Raw genomic sequence first — 24,664 nt, 5'->3', positions numbered from 1 at the left:
TTCTGCGGTGAAGTGTTGTTGAAGACTTCACACGAGCAATGCGATCTTTTTGAGAATTTTTCGATTGGAGCCAAAACTTGGACCGATGGGCAGTACATCGAGTACTGTTGTAGGGAAATTTTGTTTTACATTGAAAAGGGTATTGTCTAGGTATTGGAAGAGACTTACATATTGCATTTTTCTGAGTGAATTTTCAATTAAAATGCAGAACACTTATCCGTTGTCAGAGATCACGTCAAAATTTTGTACGATTCTAATCTGCTACTTTTTTTTTGCTAAGAACAATTAAAATGCAAAACACTTATCCGTTGTCAGAGATCACGTCAAAATTTTGTACGATTCTAATCTGCTACTTCTTCTTTGCTAAGAACTTTCTAGAGATACTTGTGGAGAACTCTTCGGAGTAATTCCAATGATTATTTGTGGATTTTGTTTAAGATTCTCAGTTCTTTTTCAAAATCACTACCAAAATTAAGTAATCATGTGTAACCCACAATATCTGCATTCTAATTATGTACTGCTCTACCATTAATGCTTTGCATAGCACCAAACGTGCCCTCGTGATTACGTAGCAACCATCAAAGGGAGGGTCACCCAATTCATGGTCCCGCATCGAAAGGGAAATCTCCTGTAGCATGCAAGTCATCCGTCGATGGCAAAAGGAGTAGCAAAGCAAGAAGTGAAAAGATCTGAGATCGCAAGAAACCGGTTGAAATGCAGAGCCCATCGTTACCGGACTGACCGACTCTTCGTCGCGATGATGTTCAAAGATGCTCTTTCTGAGATGAACGAAGACGACGACGACGACGACTGAATGTCTAGGCTGACCGATACCTTAACAGTACAAGACCATGCGAGATAAATGATCGACCCAGTGATAAATTAGTCGAGATGCCCCTGGCTGAGAATACGGCGGTCGGGTACCTAGTTGTAAAAGCACGGTGCTCTTCAAAGAGTTATTATCAGGATAAATTACCCCAGTGCGCATCGTAACCCCGTGCTGTGCGTTCACAAATTCTCTCTGCTCTTGGATGTTTTTTTTTGAACTTCCTGCTTTTCAGTGCTATAAAAACAGTAAATTTTAGTGCTACAAAAACAGTACTTTTCAGTACAATTTTTTTACTATTGATTCCTTTACGATCCTTGTTAGGAGCCATGCCTTCGATTTTTCGTTGGATCCGTTGGTGAAAGCTAGCGGTGGTAATCCTTCTTAGATACCGTCTTGGAGAAAAAAAACCTCTTAGAAGGTCGCTTATTCTTTCGTTTATTCACAAAACATGGTTGCAACTACGAACAATAGGAAGGGTAAACCTTTGAATTCACAACTCCCTTTCAAAAAATTAAGTTTAAAACTGTCGCTGAACGTGGCAAAAACGGAATATATAACGTTTCTCAAGAATACACGCTTTCTCCCAAAGGTGACATGGTTAATGTTGATATTTGCATCGAAGTGAGCAAACGGTTCGATGCTTTTGACAAATTTTCCGAACATCAAATCGAATCAGCCTTTAGCCCTCTTTGAGTCAAGTGTGGAAGCAAAGAGTGCCGCCTATCGCGGTCAGTTGTTCCGAATTTGGGGGATTTAGGTAGGAGATCTTGAACTCCATTAGGGAAATCAAGGTATCCTTTCAAATCGCAAAGAAATGAGACTGCCACGTTTTGCCGGAATTTCTCAAAAATCGTGATTTTTTTTTTTCAAACATCTTGAAGAGAAGAAGCAAATTATTTTTGTTTACGGCGACAAAACGGAACGATTGTTCAAGGTCGTCTTGAAAGGTCTCTCATGTGACTTTAAGTTACCTGGAGATATCAAAAATGGAATAAATGATTTACTTGGATTTTCCCTAGTCCAAGAAATTATTATGAAAAAGAGCATCCAATCTGGCATTCGATGGAAAGGGCTTTCTCAAAAAATATTATTAAGTTCACTTTAACAAAAGTGATGTAAATAAATATTAACAGTAGGAGCCCCGGCATCAAAAGCATTTATGGATTATCGGCTATATCTCTGTGATAGCTCAGCCGATTTTCGAAATTATTTTTCGTATCTCATGAATTCGTACAAAAGAATGGAAAAAAAACTATTTCTAATGGTGTTCAAATTTCTCAGCTTATCCGGTATGCCTTTTGGCATAAATTCAACCGCATTCCAAGCTATGAATTATGACATTTGTTAATAGTTTTAGGACTCCAATGAATATGTGTGCAAAAGAACTTGTTTCTTTTTTCTTAAACTCAAAATACGCTATACTTCTCGAGGAGGAACAAATAACTCCCCAATAACTTATGCATACCATTTTTTGGTATCATACCAAAATTAGGTATTGTTCAGTTGTCAATACCTCAATTTGGTATTATAATGGTTTTGAAAAAAATCTTTAAAACAATTAAAAATACTTCATTGAGGTATTAAACAGCTATTGAGGTCTGCTGGAGGTATTGAACTACAATTGAAAAATTTCATTTTTATATGAAAATCCATCAAGTATTATTGAGGTATTACAATACCTGATCTAGTTATCAGTTTGGTGTTCGTAGAATATGCTTGAGATATTATTTGAGGTATTTTACCTCTTATGCAGGGCTAATTCATACCTCATTCAGGTATGTAGTATTGGAAATTATCTGGTATGGAATACCTCAATTTGGTAGTCAGTAGTTATTTTCTTCTGCTCGGGTTGAAACCCATTTTTTCAAACCTGCTGTACTGCCCATACTTGCATAACAGTCCCATGTTCTATGGGATTTCTTATATAAATGGGACTGTTATGCGAGTATGGGCAGTGTATATGAATCTTACTTTAACCCGACAACAGTTAGTTTTTTTTCTCAACATGAAATCAATTATGGTAACTCAGTGAACATGTTTAAGCAGAAATAGAATTGTTTGAATAAAATCCGAATCTTTAAATTAAAAAAACTTAAAATTTCATGTCACTGATCGCTAGTATATGCGTCAAAATCCAAAATGGCCGCCAGGTTTTTTCACTTTAATTAATACTCTTATTCATCACTCGACTCGAAAAAACGCCAACGATTAAGAACTTGTTTTTTTTTTGTGTTGTACAAATATGATGTTTTCATTGATTGCACTCGCCATTTACGTCAAAATCGTAGAACACGATTTAGAAAATCGTTCATTTCATAGGGTAAAAACCATTGCTCACCTAGTTTTTGTAGTTTAAACGAGCAGCGAAAAAAAGTTTTCAAACATAATTCAAGATGGCGACCAATTTCAAAATGACTGCCAATTTTTTATAATCTCCGATGAAAGCTATATCCTTCCTCTGTCTATACAATGCCACTAAGCTCGATATGTGTTCCAAAGGAAATGTGAGACATATCATGTGAAAAAATACCTAACATTTATCGAAAAATGGGCTTTTTCGCAAACTGTTTAGCTACCGGGTGTACGAGGGGTCCACCAAATTGAGAAAATATTAAAGGCTTGTGAATCTATTTCAGTAGAAAACAAAATTTTTGATTACACCTGAAATTTATTTTACATAAAAAATCTATGAAAATCCCTAGTTTTAGCCTCTAGCCTCAAATTTATATCAAAGGCATGTTATTTTGCTGCATGAATTGGTTTGTAGAAATCCATCAAATACATATGTATAGCAAGCAAACTTGTTGAACTATTTAAAGCGATGACTTGTGAAAAATTTCAATTGGACAAAAACACTTGTCATCGCTTTGAGTTTTGATTTGCAGACAAACAGACTTAAAAATAGGATGTTTCTTAGATTTTAAAGACATTTTGAGTGGACGTCTTAGAGATTGCTTTTATGTTGATTTTAAAGCAATCGGTCTAAAAACTAAGATTTCTTGTAATTAAGTAAAATAACATTTAAAATGTAATACAAAAAAATCTGCTATTGCATGATAACTTGACCTCTACAATAAATTTTATGTCGAAAAAATTACATGTCATAGCAAAGAATTTTGATCAACTGGCTAACACACACGTTAAAAAAAAACAAAGTTTTTCATAGTTTTCAAAGTTACACAAAACACCTAAATTTTTCCTTGTATTTTTTGTGTAAAAGAAATTTTGAATGTAATCAAAAATTTTATATTCCATCCCAAACATGTACAATCAACTTCTTCAAGTAAATTGCGTGTATGTAGTTACTTTCAATTATTATTTACTGGCAATCAGATTCGAAATCTTTAGAAGATGTTTTTATAAGTAAAAGAAGTTTCGAGAGTACTCTAACATTTATCGTTCTACTTAAACATACGCACTGCTTCTGCACAGTCAAATTTATGTAAAGAAACTACTAGTTTTGAAATACGATTTATAGGCAAAAAGTTATAACAAAATAAGCATTTCCGTAGTTCCTATGTAAAACAAAATTTATTGCATCCAAGAATTACTATTTCTGCCCAAACATAGTCATTAGATTTCTACAAAAGAATTCATGTAAAAAATTACATGTCATTGCTTTCAACAATATTCTACAGGCAGACGAGATTAAAATCTAAAGTTTTTCGTAGATTTTTAGTAAACAAAATTCTAAGTGTAATACAAAATTTCTATTTCCGCTCAAACTTGTTCATTGGGAACGTTAAATCCAGTTAATACCGACAAAAACTACATGTCATCGCTTTGAAATTTGATTTATAGAAAAACAGGTCAAAAAGATGTGTTTTGAAGTTTTTTAATCAAAATAAGTTTTGTGTGTAATCTCAAAATTCTCTTTTCGATGTTCTTTTGACTTCTATAGTCAAATAAATGTCGAGAAAACTACATGTAGTGCTTTGAATTTTGGTTCATAGGCAAACAGTTATGCAATGAAGGTATTCTTGATTCTTTTCAGTAATTGAAATTAAGAGTGTAATAAAAAAAATTTAGTTTTGATCAGACATGTTTTCTGCAATTCTGCAAGCAAATTTATGTCGAAACGATGAAATTGTATCATTGAACAACATGACAGAAGGAAGTTTTTATCTACCCAGAGGAAAAATGGTCTAGATCAGTTATATGTTATTTAGATCCAATCCAAGCGCATCAAATGTGGTGCAACTTAGTTTAAGGTACTTTGTCGTAGATTCCGAACCTGTAGCATCCATATCCAGAGCACTAAAGGATTTGGCATGCGAAATCCGCAATACACACGAATCTGCCTCGTTAGAGATGCTCGAAATATTTTGTTTTTGATTCACATGCATTATTTGGCTAAATATCTAGGGTCATATGGGTATGAAAATCCTTAATTTATAGGAGGAGATCCCCCAGTACCGGACACTTAAGCCACTAAATTCATAATTCGAAAAATATTGATTTTATGGGCTCGTGTTACCCATTTATGATAAATATTATCATTTTTGTAGTGTACAAAAATAAATTTGAAAATAGAAATATGAATTTTGACATTGCGTTTTGATGATGTATTTTAGTACCAAATTGATCGATCTTGAAAGGTGGCACCCAATACCGGACACGATCTGGAAATGCCTCGAATTCTATAAATTTGAACATCATTGAATGTGTACACTATAGGAATAGTTTATAATTACCAATTCAATGCATTTGCAACATTTACAAGAATAATGTGAGTTTTTCTTAGTTTGCAAGATGCCTATCAAAAACCTCTTTCATATATGATGAAAAATAGCACATTTTACGATGTTGTTCTGAATGTTCATTCTTCTTAATTTTATTGCATGTTTGATACCATGATCGACGGAGCCCATGAAAAATGAAAGTATTTTGAGACACTGATGTAATAATTACAAAGATTTCAGAAAACAAATCAAGCTGTCCGAAACTGAGGGACAGGAGGTACTTAACCAAAATTGTAATTTGTCCATATTTACTTCAATTATGCTACAAAATACATTCATACTATCAAATTAGGATTATGTTCGATCATGCTTGCGGGATCCAAAGTATTTTTTCATATTCAAAATAATTACTACATAGGCTCAAAATTAAGAAAATACGTCAATTTTTTAAAGATATTCAAACTTTTCTACTTTTTTAAAAAGGCATGCATATTTCAAGGCTGTGTTATTCTACGCAAACATTAGTCTACATAAGAGCTTTCTTTTCTACTAATACACCATCTTGATTGGACCATGATTTCTCATTGTTTCGACTTTGTCCGGTATTGGGTGCTGTCCGGCACTGGGGGATCTCCCCCTAACATTTTCGGTAAAACTTGACAAATACTAATTAACGCCGCTTCAGTTTGCGAACAAAATTTGCATAGGTTCCATTGCTCTAGAGGAAATTTGAACACCTCTATGAATTTTTTTTTCATACCGTACAAAACTATGAAATATGGACATGAGATACGTAAAAGAATTTTTTAAATCGGTTTAGCGATTGCTGAGATATGGCTGATTGACATTTAAGGTTTAACTTAATTTTGATCGCGGGGATCCTAGTGTAGCTTAATAAAAAGCAACACTTTTGTTTGATATCCGTGAATCGTTTCCATGTCAATTTCCAGAAACCTGAAGAAATTTTCAGAACCCCACTCAGTGCCATCGGTGCCAAAAGTGGGGTCATGTTACCAAACATTGCTGCATGGATGCTAAATGCATGATTTGCAGAGCACGCTAAGGGCATAAGTCATGTGAAGGAAGATTCAAAATTGTGTATGCCCAAATTGCGGGGGCAACAATAAGTCTAACGTTTGGGATTGCCCTTTGCGTAATCGAATCGTCGAGGCCCGTGCCACGCAGATGAACGGCGACGTTTTTCGTCGCCGGAATTCCCCAGGCAGGATCTCCAACAATTACAATTTTTCAGTTAACGATCGCTTGCTTAATAATTATACTCATCAGGTAAATTATATTCATGCTCATCCACAAGCTAGTTCTCTCCCACGGGTAACCGTTCGAATGGAAATACCCGAGCAAATTCCTACACCCATATTACCGCAGGTAATAATCGAATGGAAACATCTCTGCTTACGCCATCGCAGGTAACTTCTATTCCGTCTCTTCATCAACGGAAAAAATATTACAGAACATCAACAGAAAATGTACTTACTTCAAGTCACATGTCTCTCTTCGATTTTGATTTTTAACTGGACAATTGAATCAAATGATTGATGCATTTTACGAAACCATCACTATGGCTGAAGCAGTCCAAGTTGGTGCATAACTTACTTAAATAAATTGTCTTGGGATTACGTTTCGCTTGACCCATACAATTTAATAAATATTCTGAATTGGAACGCTTATTCTTTCAATGCCATATATGACGAGCTGTTCAATTTTCTAACAGTTAATAACATAATTATAGCAGTTATTACTAAACTTATTCGAAACTCAAAATAGTTCCAAACTTTTTGTTTATCCTAATGATCGCCTGGATGAAGCATGTGATGGAGTTGCAATCATCATTCATAGGCGTATACAGCAACCACTTTTTTCGTAATTTGAAACCGAAGTTTTGAAAACGTACTTTTATAGCTGCCTATTTACCTTTTCAATGCACTGGGCAGCAAGTTAATTTACCTCAAACTGACTTGTGAAAGTAGACAAGCAATAAGTCAATTTGTTTGTTATTGGTGTCTTAGGATGGTGATTTTTTCTGATAATAACCATCTTGGGTGCACCGTGAAAAGACTCCAACCAAATCGCGCGCAACAGATGGAAATGATCGAGAGATTTGAATGAATGGGAAAATGACGAACTTCGGTTTAAAGGCCGTAGATATTAGACTCCAAGATGTTCCAACCGAGATGGCTCGTCGCTGGTTGGTTTGAAAAATCGATTGAGGCTGTCTGTGGCACCTTTTACAATCCAAATTAGGCGATCGGGGCGGGTAATAAATGATCGGTTAGGGTGGCGATCGGAGTCGCTGAAACATTGAGATCGAAGTGTGGTCCGTGCGGTCAGTTTAAGGAGTTGCACACATAATCGGTGTATAATGTTGTGGTTTTGTTTAACTGATTGCCCTCTTGATGCGGTATTCAATTTCAAACCATACAAAACGATTCGTTTGGAAAGGTGTATCATTTTTACACGGCTAATTATTGTCTATTGCGATGAGTGATGTTTTATTAAGCTGTCAACGGGGGTTGAATGGTGGTTTCGCCAAAGTGGGTAGGCAAATTACATAAATTATTTACGATTGGTTTCGGGAGGCAAACGTCGTTTCAATTCCACTTACCTGTATGGATTCGTTGATGGGCCTTTAGGTGCGAGCTTTTGGTATAGACTTTCGTGCAGCCTGCAATGGCAAAGAGAGAAATTGAGAAAGCGCAATTAGGCAAGATGCGATGTGAGCAACTCGTTGTTTATCAGCAAATAATGGCACATTTTGATGACAAATTACGATGCTGACGTCCAATCGCTGTTGTTTCTCGGGTGCCGAAGGTATCTCTCAAAGTACCGCAAATTAGCCGCAGTTAATTAAAAGTAAATTTTTTAATTGCAGCTCCTCGTAAACCTGCAGAGACCACTTCTTGATTTGGCAGCAGCAAGCAGCGGTTCCCTTGCTTGAGGAGCAAACCGAATACGAATATAACTGTAATGGTAGCAGATGGACCGCAATGAAGAGGCTCATAAAAAGGCGGGTTGTAAATGTCAAAGTCGTTTAAGGATTTTTATTGACGAATTGCAACCGTAAGGCACAGCGGTGTACAACAGAGAGATAGTGCCGCAAGAGGGAGCAGTTTGAGGAGCGTAATACGATAGGGTTGTACCAAAAAGGTGTTCGTTATTAAAATTATTTTTTATAAGGGGTAATTGTGGCAATGCTCTAGGGTTAAGCAAAGGAGATGACCTTTGGTAGATAGGAGGTTGTTATTTATACTGTTTGAGCTGTCATAATTCATTACGATGATAGGAGTATCAATTAAAACTAGTAAATAATAGACGTCGCATTTTCTTGATACGTGATGCTTGTTTATATGTCAGGATTAAAAGCTTTTCGATTTAGAATTTGTCCATCATTAAATAGAATAATAATGTGGTTGAAAATTATGTTATTGAGTAAAAGGAATAAACGAAAACCCTTGATTAACAAAACAATTTTACCAGACATACTATTGGTATGTTTGGTTGCACTTGTTTTAGAATAATCATAGTGATTTTTGCTCATTCATTCCTTAGAATTTCATAAGACCCTATACCCAATTTGAAGAGCTTTCAATCCGTATAAGCCTGAGTGAAAGAAGAAATACTAAAACTTTCATCTCACAGATAACCATATGTCCTGCAAATGATTGATCCTACAAATGATTATTTTCGGATACCCGGGACGCCTCAAACTTACGATCAAATGGCCATTAATTAACATCTGTGTCATGCTTATTGGAATGTTCAGTGAACTATTATGTTTGATCTCTAGTTTTAGAGAATTGAAATCCATCAAAACTCTAGCCGGTGTTTATGTTTGTGTTGATTTGTTGTTTTGTTTAGTCAATATGCACGTACTTACATAGAAAAAACTTTGAAATGTACGTCATATGTGCCCGACATATTAAAATAAAGTAAAATTACATTAATTAAAGTTACAAATTGTTTACAAATACAAACGTTATTTCTCGTCACATTGAACTTAATATTGTTCGGATCTCATAAATGTTCAGTCAAGTTGGAAGTAATTTTACAAGAATGAAATATTTTCAAGTTTAAATACCATTGAATTACTTCGAATATATTGCTCACCATGAAATCTTCGTCAAATTTGATATTAGTTTTTTCTTAGTGTGTAGAGTTTAGGTGAGTAAAAAAATAAAACGAGTATTTAAAATTTGTTCTGAAAAAATCTTGAAAAAAAAAATGTGTTGAGAAAACTTTCTGGAAATCGTTCCTTATTAGGCGTGTATCAAACTTGCAATTCGCCTTTAATCATAACTCTGGACAAACATTTGAAAAGGGCCTAGGAGGTTTTGAGCCTTTTTTCAGAAACGTTGCTGTTGAGCCCTTTTTAGCCCGCCCACGCAAGCTAACACCACTATCAGCAAGATTGGTGTTAGCTCTTCCTGATAGTGATATTGGTGAGCGTGATCGAGTTGAATTGGGCTCAACAGCGGCTTGCAAAGCCAATGTTTACCAATGTCGATGTGCCCTTTTGAAATGTTTGTCCAGAACTTATCACTGAACAAAATGGTTGAAGATAAAAAAGTCAGTTTAAAAAAATCGAATCAATTTTAACGAAATCGAGATATTAAAGAATGTTTTCTAAGGCTATTACAGTGCACTGCAGTGCCTACATATGTCCATGTACGATCTGAATTATCAACACAATGGATAATCTGGGTTGTTATGATTTCAGGTATGTTCGACAAATTTCTTGGTATCCTAGGATGATTTTCATGAAATGACTATATTTACGGATATTCCGGATTTTCTGGAGGATATTATAATGACCAACTATATCCATGAGCAATTCAAATCATCTGTTGTGTTCTACAATTATGACCTAATATCTTTGAAAAAAAAGGATGATTTTCACATAATAATCGTTTTTACGCATGTTCCGGATCTTTTGGAGGCCATCATAGTGGTCATTTACGTGTATGAACAATCCAAACCATTCGTTATGTTCTATAATTACGAGTTCTTTTATTTTTGGAAGAAATCGCGGTGATCAAGGATTATTTTCACGAAATTACCATATATCGTACACCCCCGTTAATTTGAACGACACCTCGTGAAAACCATAGGTGTTCACTATTAATTTGAACTTCTAGTAACCCAACGAACAACAAAAATTCGTTTTTTCTGGTTACCTCTTTTGCTGTTTTGGTTTGATTCAGCATTCCGTTCCGCAACATTCCGTTTCACTTTACTTCTTTCCGTGAGCTGAATGACGTTTGAACCAAATTTACAAATAAGGAGGCCCAGGGGCCATTGTCTTGTGGGGGATCGTTTTCCACAAAAAACCTTTTGATATTTTAGAATAGACTAGATATTTGTAATGTTCTTTGTAAGATTTTCATTATCCGAAGTCAAACTATTTTATGACGTTAAAAAATGCTTTAAATCCCTTATGAACGTAAACTCACTTTAAATTTAAATTGATTTACTTAATTCACGTTTCCTTTAATATTTTATATATCTTTGTAGCTTTTATATATTTACAGGTTAAATTCAATGTTTTTTAGGCGTATTCGTCAACAACATTCAACAACATTCATTTGAAGATTCTCTTCTTATTGGTACCTTAATTCAAATAATGCCTTTTCTATTAATGTTTTAATATTCAAGTTTTTGAATATACAGATTTATTAAACAGTTTTAAGTTCAATTAATTGGTTCAGAGCTGGCAGCAGGTCTTTTTCTAGAGACTCGATCTCTATTTTAATGAAAGGCTCTATATTTAATGGAAGGTCTCTAATGCATCTATTTTATTCAAAATGGTCTCTAGAGTTTTTTTTCCCTTATTCTAATTGCATTCAGCATAATTCTGCAGGCGTCAGATTTGATTTTGCAAGTATACTAACTCACCGAAAAATTACTTTGCTCCGTGGCAGTTATCGACAGGATTAAAAAAAAACATTCACAATAGTGATCATTGGTAGATATCTGCGAAACTACTTGAAGGATATGCGACAAAAATAAATATTTATTAAATGGTGATCAATTTCGCCCCAATGTGTCATTTTCAATTTTTGATATTAAAACTAATTTTATGAAATGTTAAACTTAATAAAAAATCGACTACATGAACTGATAGAGATCAATGAAGTATTGATTTTACCGAAACAAATTTGACAATTTTTGAATTCCAAAGGAAATCATGACAAAAATTTGTGAAAAAGTGATCAATTTGCCCCCGGATGTAGAGAGTTCTTGAAGAAATTTTTACCTAATTCATCCCACGGCCGATAAGTTACGCCTGAGAAGCCAATCATAAAATTCCTTAAAATATCAATAGATACCCTGTTTAGCGCGGTCATTTTCAATTTCTGATTGAGTCCTTGAGTAAATCTTGTGAAACTTTTCAGACCATCTTGTGAGTCTCGAGACAATCTTCAATGAACTCCTGTGAATATCTCCTTATTTATTCCCGACACTTTTGATTTACTTTGGCAGGAAATTATTGAAAGCTAAAGGGCTCATATTTTGCAACAATTTACACCGTTTATGAATAAATCATACTGCAAAGTTTCAAACAACTTTAAGAAAACCCCAATGTCAAAATGAATTATGAAGATTCCTAAAAACTATCTAATTGCTATCAATGCGTAAATAAATTTCTGATCAATTCATAGTAAAATAGTTATTGTTGATTCCGAAAATTGCTTTGTTTTGATCCATAATCTGATTCCTTGAATGCGTCCGCATTCACACAACACGCATTACTTTTAACGTTTATGGAAGGTAATGAGAAACAAAAAACACACTGTCCTCTGTTAAGTGCCGATCACTGTGTGTCACCACGTGTAATAATCGGTGACACTCTCTCATTCTGGTCAAGAAACATAAGCGAATATGTTTCATTTTATGTAGAATGTATGCGACCAATGGTGTTTTATATTAACCAAAAGATTACAATTGAGATGCTTAAGGCTGCAATATTTACATTATCTATGGTGAATTTCAAACGTGGTTTTTTGTACTCCTGCCAAGTGACAAGTACTTATTGTAGGGATTATGAGAGGCTGGAAACAGAGTATAGTAAAACCAAGATAGGTCCGTGAGCTAAAGAACTGTTTAACTAGTACTCAAAATGAAATCAATCGAGATCGTAGTAGGCACAGCTTGAGGAAAGAAAAATTAAGATCAGTTTGTTGATGTATTTTGGGAAGAATAAACGTGCTTTTATAATGATGGAAGAAAAGTGTTAATTTTAGTCTAACTCGTTAGAAAATCGAAAGAAAGATTGATCGGGAAATGTGTAAAACCGGCTATGTGAAAAGGCTGGTCACTACACTTATGTCTGACAAATCATTATGAGATCTCTGAGAGGGTTGAATGAACATTGATTTCAAAAGCATCCATTTAGGGGGCCAACAGGTTGTTTGTAGTACATCAAAGGGGGCCGCACCTTCAAAAATGTTGAGAACCACTGTTCTAGAGTGTAAAATGTCTGATAAACACAATTAAATCAAAATGATTCAAATATCAAAATTTTCGATGAAATAGTTGGAACAAGTTGCAAAATGATGATTTTTTCAGCACGAGTTGTACATTTATCCAACGAGGCTCGCCGAGTTGGATAGATACAACGAGTGCTGAAAAAATCGAGTTTTGCAACGAGTTGCATACAACATTTTTTGCTACTTTGAAAAATGCCGTTTCAGCTGGATGAACTCTAAAAGCACAAACCAACATTTCTAGAGAACCCTCATGGGGGGGCACACAGCCATGCATAGTTTCAATTCAGTATTTTTCAATCACGTAGGCTGTGACAAGTACCCATGAATGTCACAAATTTTCACGCTTCCATCGGTATCATGCACATCTTTAATCCTTATTGGAGGAAGGAACAAGTGAGACAGCACAAACAGTAGCTGACTACAAATGCTGGACGATCTGATCCCACATCAGAATCGGCAGCCTGTGTCGGAACCAGATTGCACAACGGATATAAACTCCAGTGAAGTGACTCGCCGTGTAAACCAAATGGAAAGTCACTTCACTCTAGTCAAGAATTGTCACCTCGCTATACGACAGCGACAATTCTCACCTCACGCCAGTCGTAGATAGAAACCCAAAAATCAGATACAATTGTGAGTCGGGGAAGTATTGACTCGCTCCCATTTGAATAACATTAATCGCCTAACGTCACCCTAGGTGAGAACGACTCGTCTCGACTCACACGCCGCGCAGAACGCTTACCAAAACAATACTGAAAAGTAGGCCGTTATGTTGATCAACTTCTCAAAGAAAATATGATTGATTTGCAACGGAATTGCAAAAAAAAAACAAAGTTGATACAGTGTTATCCGACAAAACTGTTTTCCCTAGACTCCTGAAACGGTTTCGTTCAAAAGTTCTGAAGGGCATTTCTACGCTAATAGCTTCTTTATGTCTAATAGTTTCGAAGATATAAGTTGAAAAATGTTAGTAAAATCATATGTTTTCGTCAATTTTTCACGGGGGTTGGTCTCATGGGACGAGACCCACCAATGTTTCGTCCAGGGTTGACCAGGCCCTACGTTGTGTAATTTTAGGTCCCGAAGGGGCAGACGAATAACGAGACGAATTTGACTACTTCTTCTACTGACGATAATATATTGCCCACCACCGACAGGCATTGTATTTGTTTATTTTTGCATGTCTTAAATTAATAAATATTTGACCAAAATTTGGTTAAAATCGATGATGATTGATTATTCGTTTGTATTGTTTGTGGAATTGTATTGTTTGGTATGGACACTTGGCATACCATCTGAATTTAGAGGTTCGATATATTTTTCAACCGGGCTCGAATTTTTTTTTGCAAACGTGACTGGGAATTCAGCTATTATGTCCAGTATCACTAAAATTCAGTGAAAAATCATTTTCAACTGACTAACAGTAGCTATCCGCATTGAACTTCGGAATTAATGAAACTTTACTGAAAATGGGTTGAAGATTAGTAAAAATAAATACCGGATTTTATATGTTTTCAATATTGTATTGACTTTTCGTGCAAAATGAATTACAAACATTAATGTTAGCTGGGGCCCAGATAGCCGTAGCGGTAAACGCGCAGCTACTCAGCATGACCATGCTGAGGGTCGTGGGTTCGAATCCCACTGGTCGAGGATCTTTTCGTAAAGGAAATTTTCTCGATTCCCAGGGCATAAGAGTATCTTCGTACCTGCCACACGATATACACATGCAAAAATGGTCAATCGGCAAAGAAAGCTCTCAGTTAATAACTGTGGAAGTGCTCATAAGAACGCTAATCTGAGTAGCAGGCTTTGTCCCAGTTGGGACGTAACGCCAGAAAGAAGAAGAAGAAGAATGTTAGCTATCAAACAGCAAAACATGCTCTTGCAGTACCATAACCTGAACTGTCGCTCGTGAATCCAAGAAAAATCTTATCCTATACGACCTGACCGTTATCCATGGTATTTTTTACAATTTAATGAGCTTTTGGTAAGGACAAAATTAACCTAAAAGTATATATTTTAAAAATATTGTCTGTTGCATTCGGATTCGAGTTATAATTCTGTTAAAAATCCTTGAAAGCCCCAACAGTCTGCTCAAATCAGCAATAAAATACGATGTAGCATCAACTTTTGGATTTAAACTTTGAGTTTGGACTCGTTGAATAACTACGGAAGCACATTGTAAACGTAGGAAGATTTTTCATTTGCGGATTAAAAGTAAGAAAAATTACAATCCAATTACAATTAAGATCCATTTTGAAAATTTCTCTAATTACAATAACATTTTAAAGAAAAATCTCGTTTAGGATGTGTCCTATTTTTCGCAAGTCGCCTTCAAACTTTCTGTACCCAAAAAAAAGTGAAAGGTTGATGTTTGAAGCCCATTTTATCACTAGCCCGACATCGATCGAAAGTGGGTTCCTTTTCATCTCCGACTGCGCCACCATTGTAAAGCTGTTTTCGTTCATTTGAATAATTTCATTATGAGCCGTCCAATCGTTGCGAGAGGTACCATGTTTCGTGTTGTTGTACTATTCTTGCCCCACGCCGAGAGTCTGAGTTGGAGTCGGAAGGGGCCTTACCGATCCCTTCGAAGAACCGTCCAACCGACGACGGCCATTCGAATTGGGCACTAACAATAACAATAACAACCACAGTAGTGACTGGGGCGATCAAAAGTTATAAATGATCAGAAAAGAGCGTTATAAAATTCAATATTTTATTTTTATTTCGCATTGTTGATCGACCACGGCTGGAGAGCGAAGGAGTCCCCGACAAGGGGATAGCAACAAAATTTGATTTCAGTTATATCAACATCGGTTGCAATTAACAAATTTTGTTTCAATTAGTAGTTGGTAGTGGAAATTATAACACAATTGAAACAAAAATTAATTATGATGCTAAATGCTTTATTGAATCAGATCAATTGGATTCATATTTACAACAAAATTTGTCATGAAAAGTTAAAGAGCAACCGGATTAAAAAACATAACAAAAATATTTGTTATTTATATCAACGTTTGTTGCATTAAGATATGTTGCAAGATATCTGTCTGAGGACACATAAACATTATTAGAATTATTCTTGAATTAATATTTTGAAATTTAGCCGCATATAGAAAAAAACGTTAAGTTCCAAAATTGGTTCCTATTCTGTTGGAGACCACTGCTCGGGTCGGCATACCCACAGTCAGAGTCAATCTTCGTTTCGGTTTGAACTCGTCGCGCCGTTGTCGGTCGATCGGTGTCATAAGAAAATTTTTGACTCGGGCTAAGTATGCACAAGGTATGCTGCCGGGCAGCTAGCTGGGGGAAGTTGAATTTGAATTGATCTTTATTGGAGCTGACAGATTCGCATTCAGATCAAACTTGGAAAGCGATTCGGTCGTCGTGTTGAGAGCAACATAAGGGTCCTTTGCATTTTGATCGGAATTGGCTGGCGTGCATTGAATCGAAAGCGATTGCCCCCAGAGTGAGAGAGAGGAGGAGCAGGGGAGCATGTGATGATTGGCCATTGGCTGAAAACGTGAAAAATAGTAAATAGATTATAATGTAGTTTGGACGGAGTTTATGGATCAAGGGCCTCCAACGTGGTGGTTTATGAATAATCTTTATTGTGGTTCGTGCCATGCCCGTGCAGTTTTATGGTGCAGAATAGAACATGAATATGGGTTCATTTGTGGGCAGATTAAGATCTCGCATCGCGCATTTCGACATTGGATTTTAAATTATGGCATGGTTGCGATTTCGTAATACTCAGTTGAATGGAGAACGTCAAATAGTTTTAAACGACATCGAAAGTTCAAAAAGTTTTAGTTTATTTATTTTATCTAACTATGGTGATGTATAAACCACTGACGGACAACCAGATGGATTGTATAAGAATTTTCCGAAAAGCATTCCATGGATTTTATATGGAAAGTTAAGACACCACAAGAAGCATCTGAAAATTCCGTGAAATGGTATTTGGTAATATGGTATACAATCACCAGACGTCTAGACCGATTTCGATTTCCATAAAAGCTAGTCCAGTCGGTTCTGTTATCAATCACTGGCAAACAACGGGTTGATAAATGCTGTATTTTTCCTCTAGAGGTCCCGACACACGTGTCTCCAGCAGTCGTTCGAATGTGCTCTAATTTCTCCACGTAGCAAAATAATTTCAACCCAATAATAAATTCCACATTGCAAAACTGCTGTCTATCATCGATTGTCTAATGAGGCACGTAATGATTTCTCTAATTAAATCAATTATAATAGAAACCAGTAGCTGGGTATATCGGGTTCACTTTTTATCTTCGCACTGCATGTACCTTTTTAATGGTTTGCGACATCAGCGACAACAACAACATCAACAGCAGTTGACTCGTCTAAGATCATTTAATTTAACACTCTCTTGTCAGTGGACGGCTGCAGAAGCGACACCGAAGTACCTACCAGTCACTTCAGGCTTCAGGGTGTAGTCGCAACAGCTCACTAACTACTGTCTTCAGGTTTCGCCAGGTTCGACTCTCAGAGCCAGCCAATTGAACGTGTTAGCATTTTTAATCATGATTTATCACATAATAGTATTTAATAATTGCAGACTGATAGGTGACTGAAAGGAACAATGATTTATTGATTTTTCTCGCCGCCGGCTTTCCGACTGTCTTGTCTTGAGTTTGCTGCCGTTTGTGTGACTGACTGTCGATCTGTCTAGTGTCAGCTGGTGAAAAGAAACAAGCCCTTTTCTGCATCAATACGCGGAAACGCGATGGCCCTTCTTGTTTGGTTGCGAGTAAGAGTTTGAATTAACGAGTACGGGGTGAGAAATCAGCTTAATCAAAACTTTGTCTTAGGAACAAGCGTTTGACCTTCATTTTCAGGCCGGCCATGTACCAATAGCTAGCTTTTGTAATACCAGGAAGAAAGATCTGCAGATTATTAAAATTATATAAAATTTAATAATAATTTTAGACAAAAATCGTTGCACCTTCTATTACCACAATTAATGTGTTACATATTTAGGGTAAATTAGGTTATGTAAATTAAAAAAAGTTAATTTATTTCATGAGCATGTAAAATCATCTCATCTGCTAACATTCTGAACTGCTACGACAAATGAATGTGATATGTTGTTAACAGAATGTTAATTAAAACTTTATTTAAGTTTTACAAAATTAGCCTAACAGAGAGCATTTAAGCACAAGAAAATTGTAATGTTTAAAATGATAGTAACAAAGGGATTAAAAAAGCTCTTGAATATCTTTCTGGGGCCTTCTTTAGCTGAGAGCTGAGAGTCCACGGCTACAAAGTTAAGCCATGTTAAAGGTGTCTGGGTCCAATTTGTGGTCGGTCCATGATCTTTTAGTAATGAAAATTTTCTTGACTTCCCTGGTCATAGAGTATCATCGTACCTGCCACAGGATATACGAATGCGAAAATGGCAACTTCAGCAAAGAAAGCTCTTAGTTAAGAAGTGCTCATTGAACACTAAGCTGAGAAGCAGGTGGTGTCCCAGTTAGTACGTAATGCCAAAAAGAAGATGACGAAGAAAAAAGGCAGAACCAGGTATGCCAAAGTTTAAGAACTATTACCAGGCGTATTGCCTGAAGGAATAGCCTAAAGCCGTTCTAGTTTAGGCCAAAAACACATGTTTACTCAATTTTTCAATGTCTCCCGTTTGTTCAAGTCCAAAAACCAATTTGTTATGTTTTTTTTTAGTTTTTGCCACACCTCTTGGCTTTAACTCAAAATTTGGGTGTATTTTGTTTTCCGTGTCCCTTCCAAAATGTCAGATAGGAACAACCCCAGCGTTAAAACTAAAACCCCTGTGGTGTTTTTGTCGATTAAGCGAACGTAAAACATGATCAAAAGTATCAAGGTCCATTTATGGATCCAATTTTTAAATTAAAGTTTAAATATGATATTGCCGTTATTTGAGCGGGAAAAAAGCTAAAGTAGTTGCAGTAACATGCTCTTTGGTGTTATTAAATAAAAACAAGATTTCATTAAACATTTTAGGATCCTAAAGACATTAAGGATTAAGCGAACGTAAAACATGATCAAAAGTATCAAGGTCCATTTATGGATCCAATTTTTAAATTAAAGTTTAAATATGATATTGCCGTTATTTGAGCGGGAAAAAAATCTAAAGTAGTTGCAGTAACATGCTCTTTGGTGTTATTAAATAAAAACAAGATTTCATTAAACATTTTAGGATCCTATTATAGAGAGTAGTAGGACAAAACTGTAGAAGAAGCTTAGAAAGAAGTGAATTGAATTCTGGAAAACATTGGTAGTACTCCCGAATCAATCCCTTGGGAAACTTGAAGTATTTCTTCTGAAATTATTGAAAATTCCATTTGAAAAATTATGGAATATGTGTGAAACTCAGAAAAATGCATAGTACAAGCTTTAAAACTTTTCTGGGGAACTCTTTGGGTTATTCGATTGATATTATTGATCAATAACGGCGCCGGCCAAGTCCTTACAGTCAGTTGGGATGGGGAAGGATTGTTAGGGTGTAATGATTGTTGCTTCTAGAGATCGAGAATACCTCTGCAGCTCCACAATCACTACGGGAAGCGTGTTTATTTGAGAAGGAGGAAAACATCTGAGAGTCACCTTTGATCGGTGATGCGATCCATGGATAAGGAGGAGAAATACGACTTATACTTAAAGCTAGTTTTCCATTTTTTGTCACGAGAAGTTTAGTTTTTGGTAGAAGATTAAAAAAACACGTCAACACATCCATAATGTCGAACTATTCAAAAGATGCTTTTAGTGCTTTTAGCTTTTAGAGAAAAACATATGTATATACTTCAAATTTTATGAAACATGAATAATGCCGACACTTGTAGTGACGAACCATACATATTTTGTTTGAAAATTACATAAGAGTAACGCTGTGCATTTTTGTCTCGAGATTAAGTTTTTGATAGAAGTTGCAAAAAATACGTTAACATTTATAATGTCGAACCGTTTGAAAGATATTTTTAGTAATGTAAAAATGAGATAATTACATGTGAAATTGTATGACACAGGCATAATGCCGACACTTGTAGTGACGAACCATGCAAAATTTGTTTGAATATGACATCCCGACTAGAGGCTTGTAACAAAAATATAATAAAATTCTATCAGAATATAATATGCATATCATATTATAATATAATTTTGTTAGACTCCGTTATCCATAGAACATAATAAAAAAGAAATATAACATAATGTGTTTTATTCCCCTTTAAGATATTTTTTTGTTCATTTTTAACAACTTTATAATAAAATAAATAGATAGTTATGCATTTCAATAATTTACAATATTATCGTATATCGAACAGTATTATAATTTTGATACTTTGTATCAAACATTATAACTTGGTTTGATATGTTTGTGATAGAATTAAAACACATTTTGTTATGTTTATGTTACTATTCATACACTTTTTGTTATAATTTTAGTTATTTTAACAACATCCTGCATCAAGTTTGTAATAACCTATGTTCGAAAAAAAACTTATAACATAATAACATATGCTGATATAATTTTGTTATGTACCCTTAGTCGGGATAAAAGTAACGCTGTCATGAAAAAATGTGTTATCATAAGCATGAAACGAGCTCACCAGTTGGAAATTCATCCTTGACTGAACACGAATATCTTTTCGCACTCACACAACGCAAACCGCATAACTTCTCGGCGTCCAGAAAACGAACCGTCTTGCTCGGTCTCTCCAAAGTACTCCTAAGATATTTCTTCAATCAATTTTGTGAGAGTTCAGAGTACTTGGAGGAATAGCTTTAAAAAATGGAAGGCAAACTACGAAAAAAAAAAATCAGGAATATCTGGAGGAAATTACTGATGGAATGTTTTTTAAATGATCTGAATGAAATCCTTGGTGGTGTACAACAGCGAAGGCAATGTTTAAGGATTGCGTGAAATTGCATTTTCGGGGGCATTAACTTGGCATTGTGCCGCGAACCGAATTCTAAACGAAGTTGTGAACTCCACACATTGCATAAAGACTCAAAGCTGATGATTGGTTCGTCTCTTGATTACCAGTGTTGTGCTAAATTTTGAAGTGTTTTTTTAATTAATTAAATAGGCTAATCTTATGAGTTATACTGGTTTCATTACTATTGGTAGTAATTTAGGCTGAATTGTGTCAGTATAACTTTAAAGAACTGTCGGTTATTTAGAGAAGGTAAAATTCCCAATTAAAATATAAGCTAAATTATTTAGCTTATATTTTAATTGGGAATTTACGAGAAGAACTAGCTTATAAGTTAAAATTCTCGTTAATAAAGAAATAAGAAAAAAAAATAAAAAAAATAAAAAAAAATAAAAATTGGGAATTTTACCTTCTCTAAATAACCGACAGTTCTTTAAAGTTATACTGACATAACGATTATTTGCGTACCACTTGCTTAAATTTCCATAAGAGATTTTTCCTATTTTTGATCGTAGGCTGTTAACAATAAACAGATTGATGATGATTCCCGAACAAAATAAAACGAAGTAAATGGGTGCAGGTATATCTATAGAGTGGAAGTTCTAGTGATATAGATACTAAAGAAGTACTTTCTTTTTCTTTTGGGAATTTGTTTTAAGTTGTTAAAGACTTTGTTAATCTTCGAACATTTGTGACATATGACAATCATGTTTCCCGTGTAGTTATTATCCTGTTGCGGCTGAGAATGTTGAACAGGATATTGTTTACGTAAAATTCTGAGGGCAATACTCGGTGGAAAACTAAAAATAAACATCAAGATTAGTGCTAGATGTACAAAGAAGCAAATTTTATTTAGCAAAATAAATACGGCAGAATTTGGTGGGCTGGTCACTTAGTGTGAAAGTCGAAAATTAAGCTGTAAATTAAAAAAAAAAAAAAACAAACAGCATTGAATGTGTCACGTTTATCGAACGTACCATCAACTGTACATTAAATATTAATTTCTTAGATTTCATTCCATTAAACTAAGCTTACTGTTTTAAGCCATGTAAAACATACTTAAGCCACCCTGGTATGTTAAGTCATTTGTACATATTTCTATAAGAACTGTAACTATAACAACGGTAACCGTTATATACTATATATAGTTGAGAACAGATTTGGCAACTTTTTGAGCGATTTTGTAGGTTTTTTTTTCAGCGCTATTGCAAAATTTTCATATGGATCATATTGAATTTTTAAGTCAAGAACTTCAAATCAAGATTTCTCGAGATTCCTCCTAGGGATTTTTTTTATCTTGGCCCAGAGGTGCAGAATGACCTCAGAAATCGAGCCCTGTGCTCAGATTTGATGGACAATTTTTTTTTTTTTGCATAATAACGATCTGTCGGGGCACCGTGCTGTTCCTATAAAAGAAAAGTATTCACGGGAAGAGCACCAATTTTCGACCCATTCATACGATTTCGGCCTACTTTGTATGAAAATCCGAAAATTGGCACAGAATTCTTATAGCTCGAAAATTAGTGCTTATCCCCTATCAATTTGAATGAAGGGTCATAATAGTTCATACTCAGTCTTATTCAAAGCATGTTTTTATTTAGGTGAGATGTTATACTCCTCCAAGATTAAGATTGCAACGTGTGAAGTGTACTCTGCTCCGTTGCTTTCGTATAGCAGTATACCAAGCGATTTGGTGAACACGTACGTCAAAGAAGCTCACTGTCTCTCCGTTGTGATAAAAGAACCCAAAATTTGTGGTTGCTACAAATATGCATAGCAAAGAAGTCAATAATGGGCTACATTTAGGAGATTCTTCATTAATCTCTGATTGTTTCTGGAACTAACACTAAGGAGCGGATTATTTGTATATCAATGATGATTTATTTTTCTTTAAGAATAAACTGTTCTTTGAAATTCATTACAAATACATTCGGACAAATTACATTCGACTAAATGACCCTTTCGGCCAAATGGCGTTCGACCAAACGGCATTCGAATAGATTACATTCGGCCAAATGACTCGAAACCAGCATATGGACTTCCATGTCTGTTGTCCAATATCGCGCTATAAAATGTTATGCGAATATCGGGCTTAAAAGCCGAAGAAAATTTTCAACAGATCCAATCAATTTGTTTGCTTCACGGATGCTATGGCCCGAGCAACACACATGCTATAATTGTGTATTATCAACTAATATATAACTAATTTTCGTCATATATCAGTTGATAATACACAATTATAACATGTGTGTTGCTGGGGGGGAACACAGTCAGACGAATATTTGCCAAAATGGCAGACTGAAACGTGCGTTCGTCTACCTGGGATACATGATGATGGCTGATAATAACGTTAGACGTAATATACATAGACACGGCCCCACAACGCAGAACATGTTCAATCAGAACCTGCAAGTTCATAGGGTTCTGAATCGACGTGTGCTTAAGGCTTTCTCTGGTGGCGTGTAGGAGAACGATTGTGCTACTTTCCCCGAATGTCATTACCCCGACTGCCAGTTCCCCAAATGACCTGTTTGCAGTTCAAGAATAGTCTTTAATGACAGGGTGCTGAACTAAAAGCTCCATAAACAATCAAAAGAAGGAAATGTTTGATCCCTCACATATATATTGTATGTATGTATTTTGATTGAGAGTCACAACTAGTGCAGGACTTGTCATGTCGTACGGTTCCTCTTAATTTATATTAAGATTTCCATCTGGTGGTTTAACTTCCAGACGCTCGCCGCGGGCTTTTGGAAGAGAATGAGAGATTCTTCTCCGTGATTCGGACCTGGTATCCACGATCACATTTCCTACCCGTTTATAGTATTTTTATGTTCAATAGCATTGAAGGAAGTTAGAGATCATAATGATAAGGCATAGAGAGAGAGAAACGGTACACTAGTCCGCTTCTGGTTCTAGGTATTGTTAGTACATACGAATTAACCTGGAATGAGTGAAAGATGAAAGATGTCGATAGATACAGATTTCGCAACAAAGATACATTTGCAAAGTAATCTACCTACATAAGAGGCCTGGGATTGAAACCATGAGCTCCTGCTGACCAAGATAGAAGCAGTAGTCATTAGACCACAAAGCTCTCAAGGAGATATTGCCAAAAACTCATTGCCAAAAACTCAAAAGAACCCCCAATCAAAGGGTTCATATCCGTTAACCGGTTTGTTCACCACCCTAAAAAATTTGTGACAATTACGAGTGCTAAAAACTGGCTATGCCACGTGCAAATGTTTTGTGGAAACACAGCTCACGCTATTGTTCATTATTAGCGAAGCAACGGATTGCAGAGGAGTTTCGAAAAAGGAATTTGGTGAGATTGTTCTGATAAGCAGCGCATGATCACTATGCGTAAATATTAACTATTTGTCGGCCAGAACGTCTACCAATCGTATCCTATGGCACTACCCTTTCCATCAACATTCCACAACATCCCGTAACACCTATGAGAGGTCGTAGAGTTCTCTGCATTTTTCTTAAGTAGATGTTCAATCAATCATCCTTTCCCATTCCCCAGCTTTCGCAAGGACGTGGCCAGGACAGCTTTCGATTATTGAAGGATGCGTCAATCTTGTCTAAGAGTTTGTGCGAAGTGCTCAATGCCAATGCTAATGCTAATTACGAGTGCTAAAACCTTTTCTGGGAACTAAGCTATTTGGACAACTGATTATAGTAAAGTTCTGAGTGCACTGTTGAAAT

General features: G+C 35.6%; 1 protein-coding gene across 2 annotated transcripts in view; it reads right to left on the bottom strand.

Annotated features, from left to right (window-relative positions):
- The window catches only part of LOC5571041 (dendritic arbor reduction protein 1), a 360,327-nt gene that overhangs the window by 155,933 nt on the left and 179,730 nt on the right, over nucleotides 1-24,664 (bottom strand). For both annotated transcript variants that reach the window (XM_021843670.1, XM_021843671.1), the window contains exon 5: nucleotides 8,135-8,194. In XM_021843670.1, the coding sequence (XP_021699362.1) occupies nucleotides 8,135-8,194 (60 nt within the window). The remainder of the gene's footprint in view (nucleotides 1-8,134; nucleotides 8,195-24,664) is intronic.

The sequence above is a fragment of the Aedes aegypti genome, chromosome 2 (assembly GCF_002204515.2).
Source record: "Aedes aegypti strain LVP_AGWG chromosome 2, AaegL5.0 Primary Assembly, whole genome shotgun sequence".
Taxonomy (NCBI): Eukaryota; Metazoa; Arthropoda; class Insecta; order Diptera; family Culicidae; genus Aedes; species Aedes aegypti.
The sequence above is the reverse complement of the archived record's forward strand: the minus strand, read 5'-3'. Positions and strand labels throughout refer to the sequence as shown.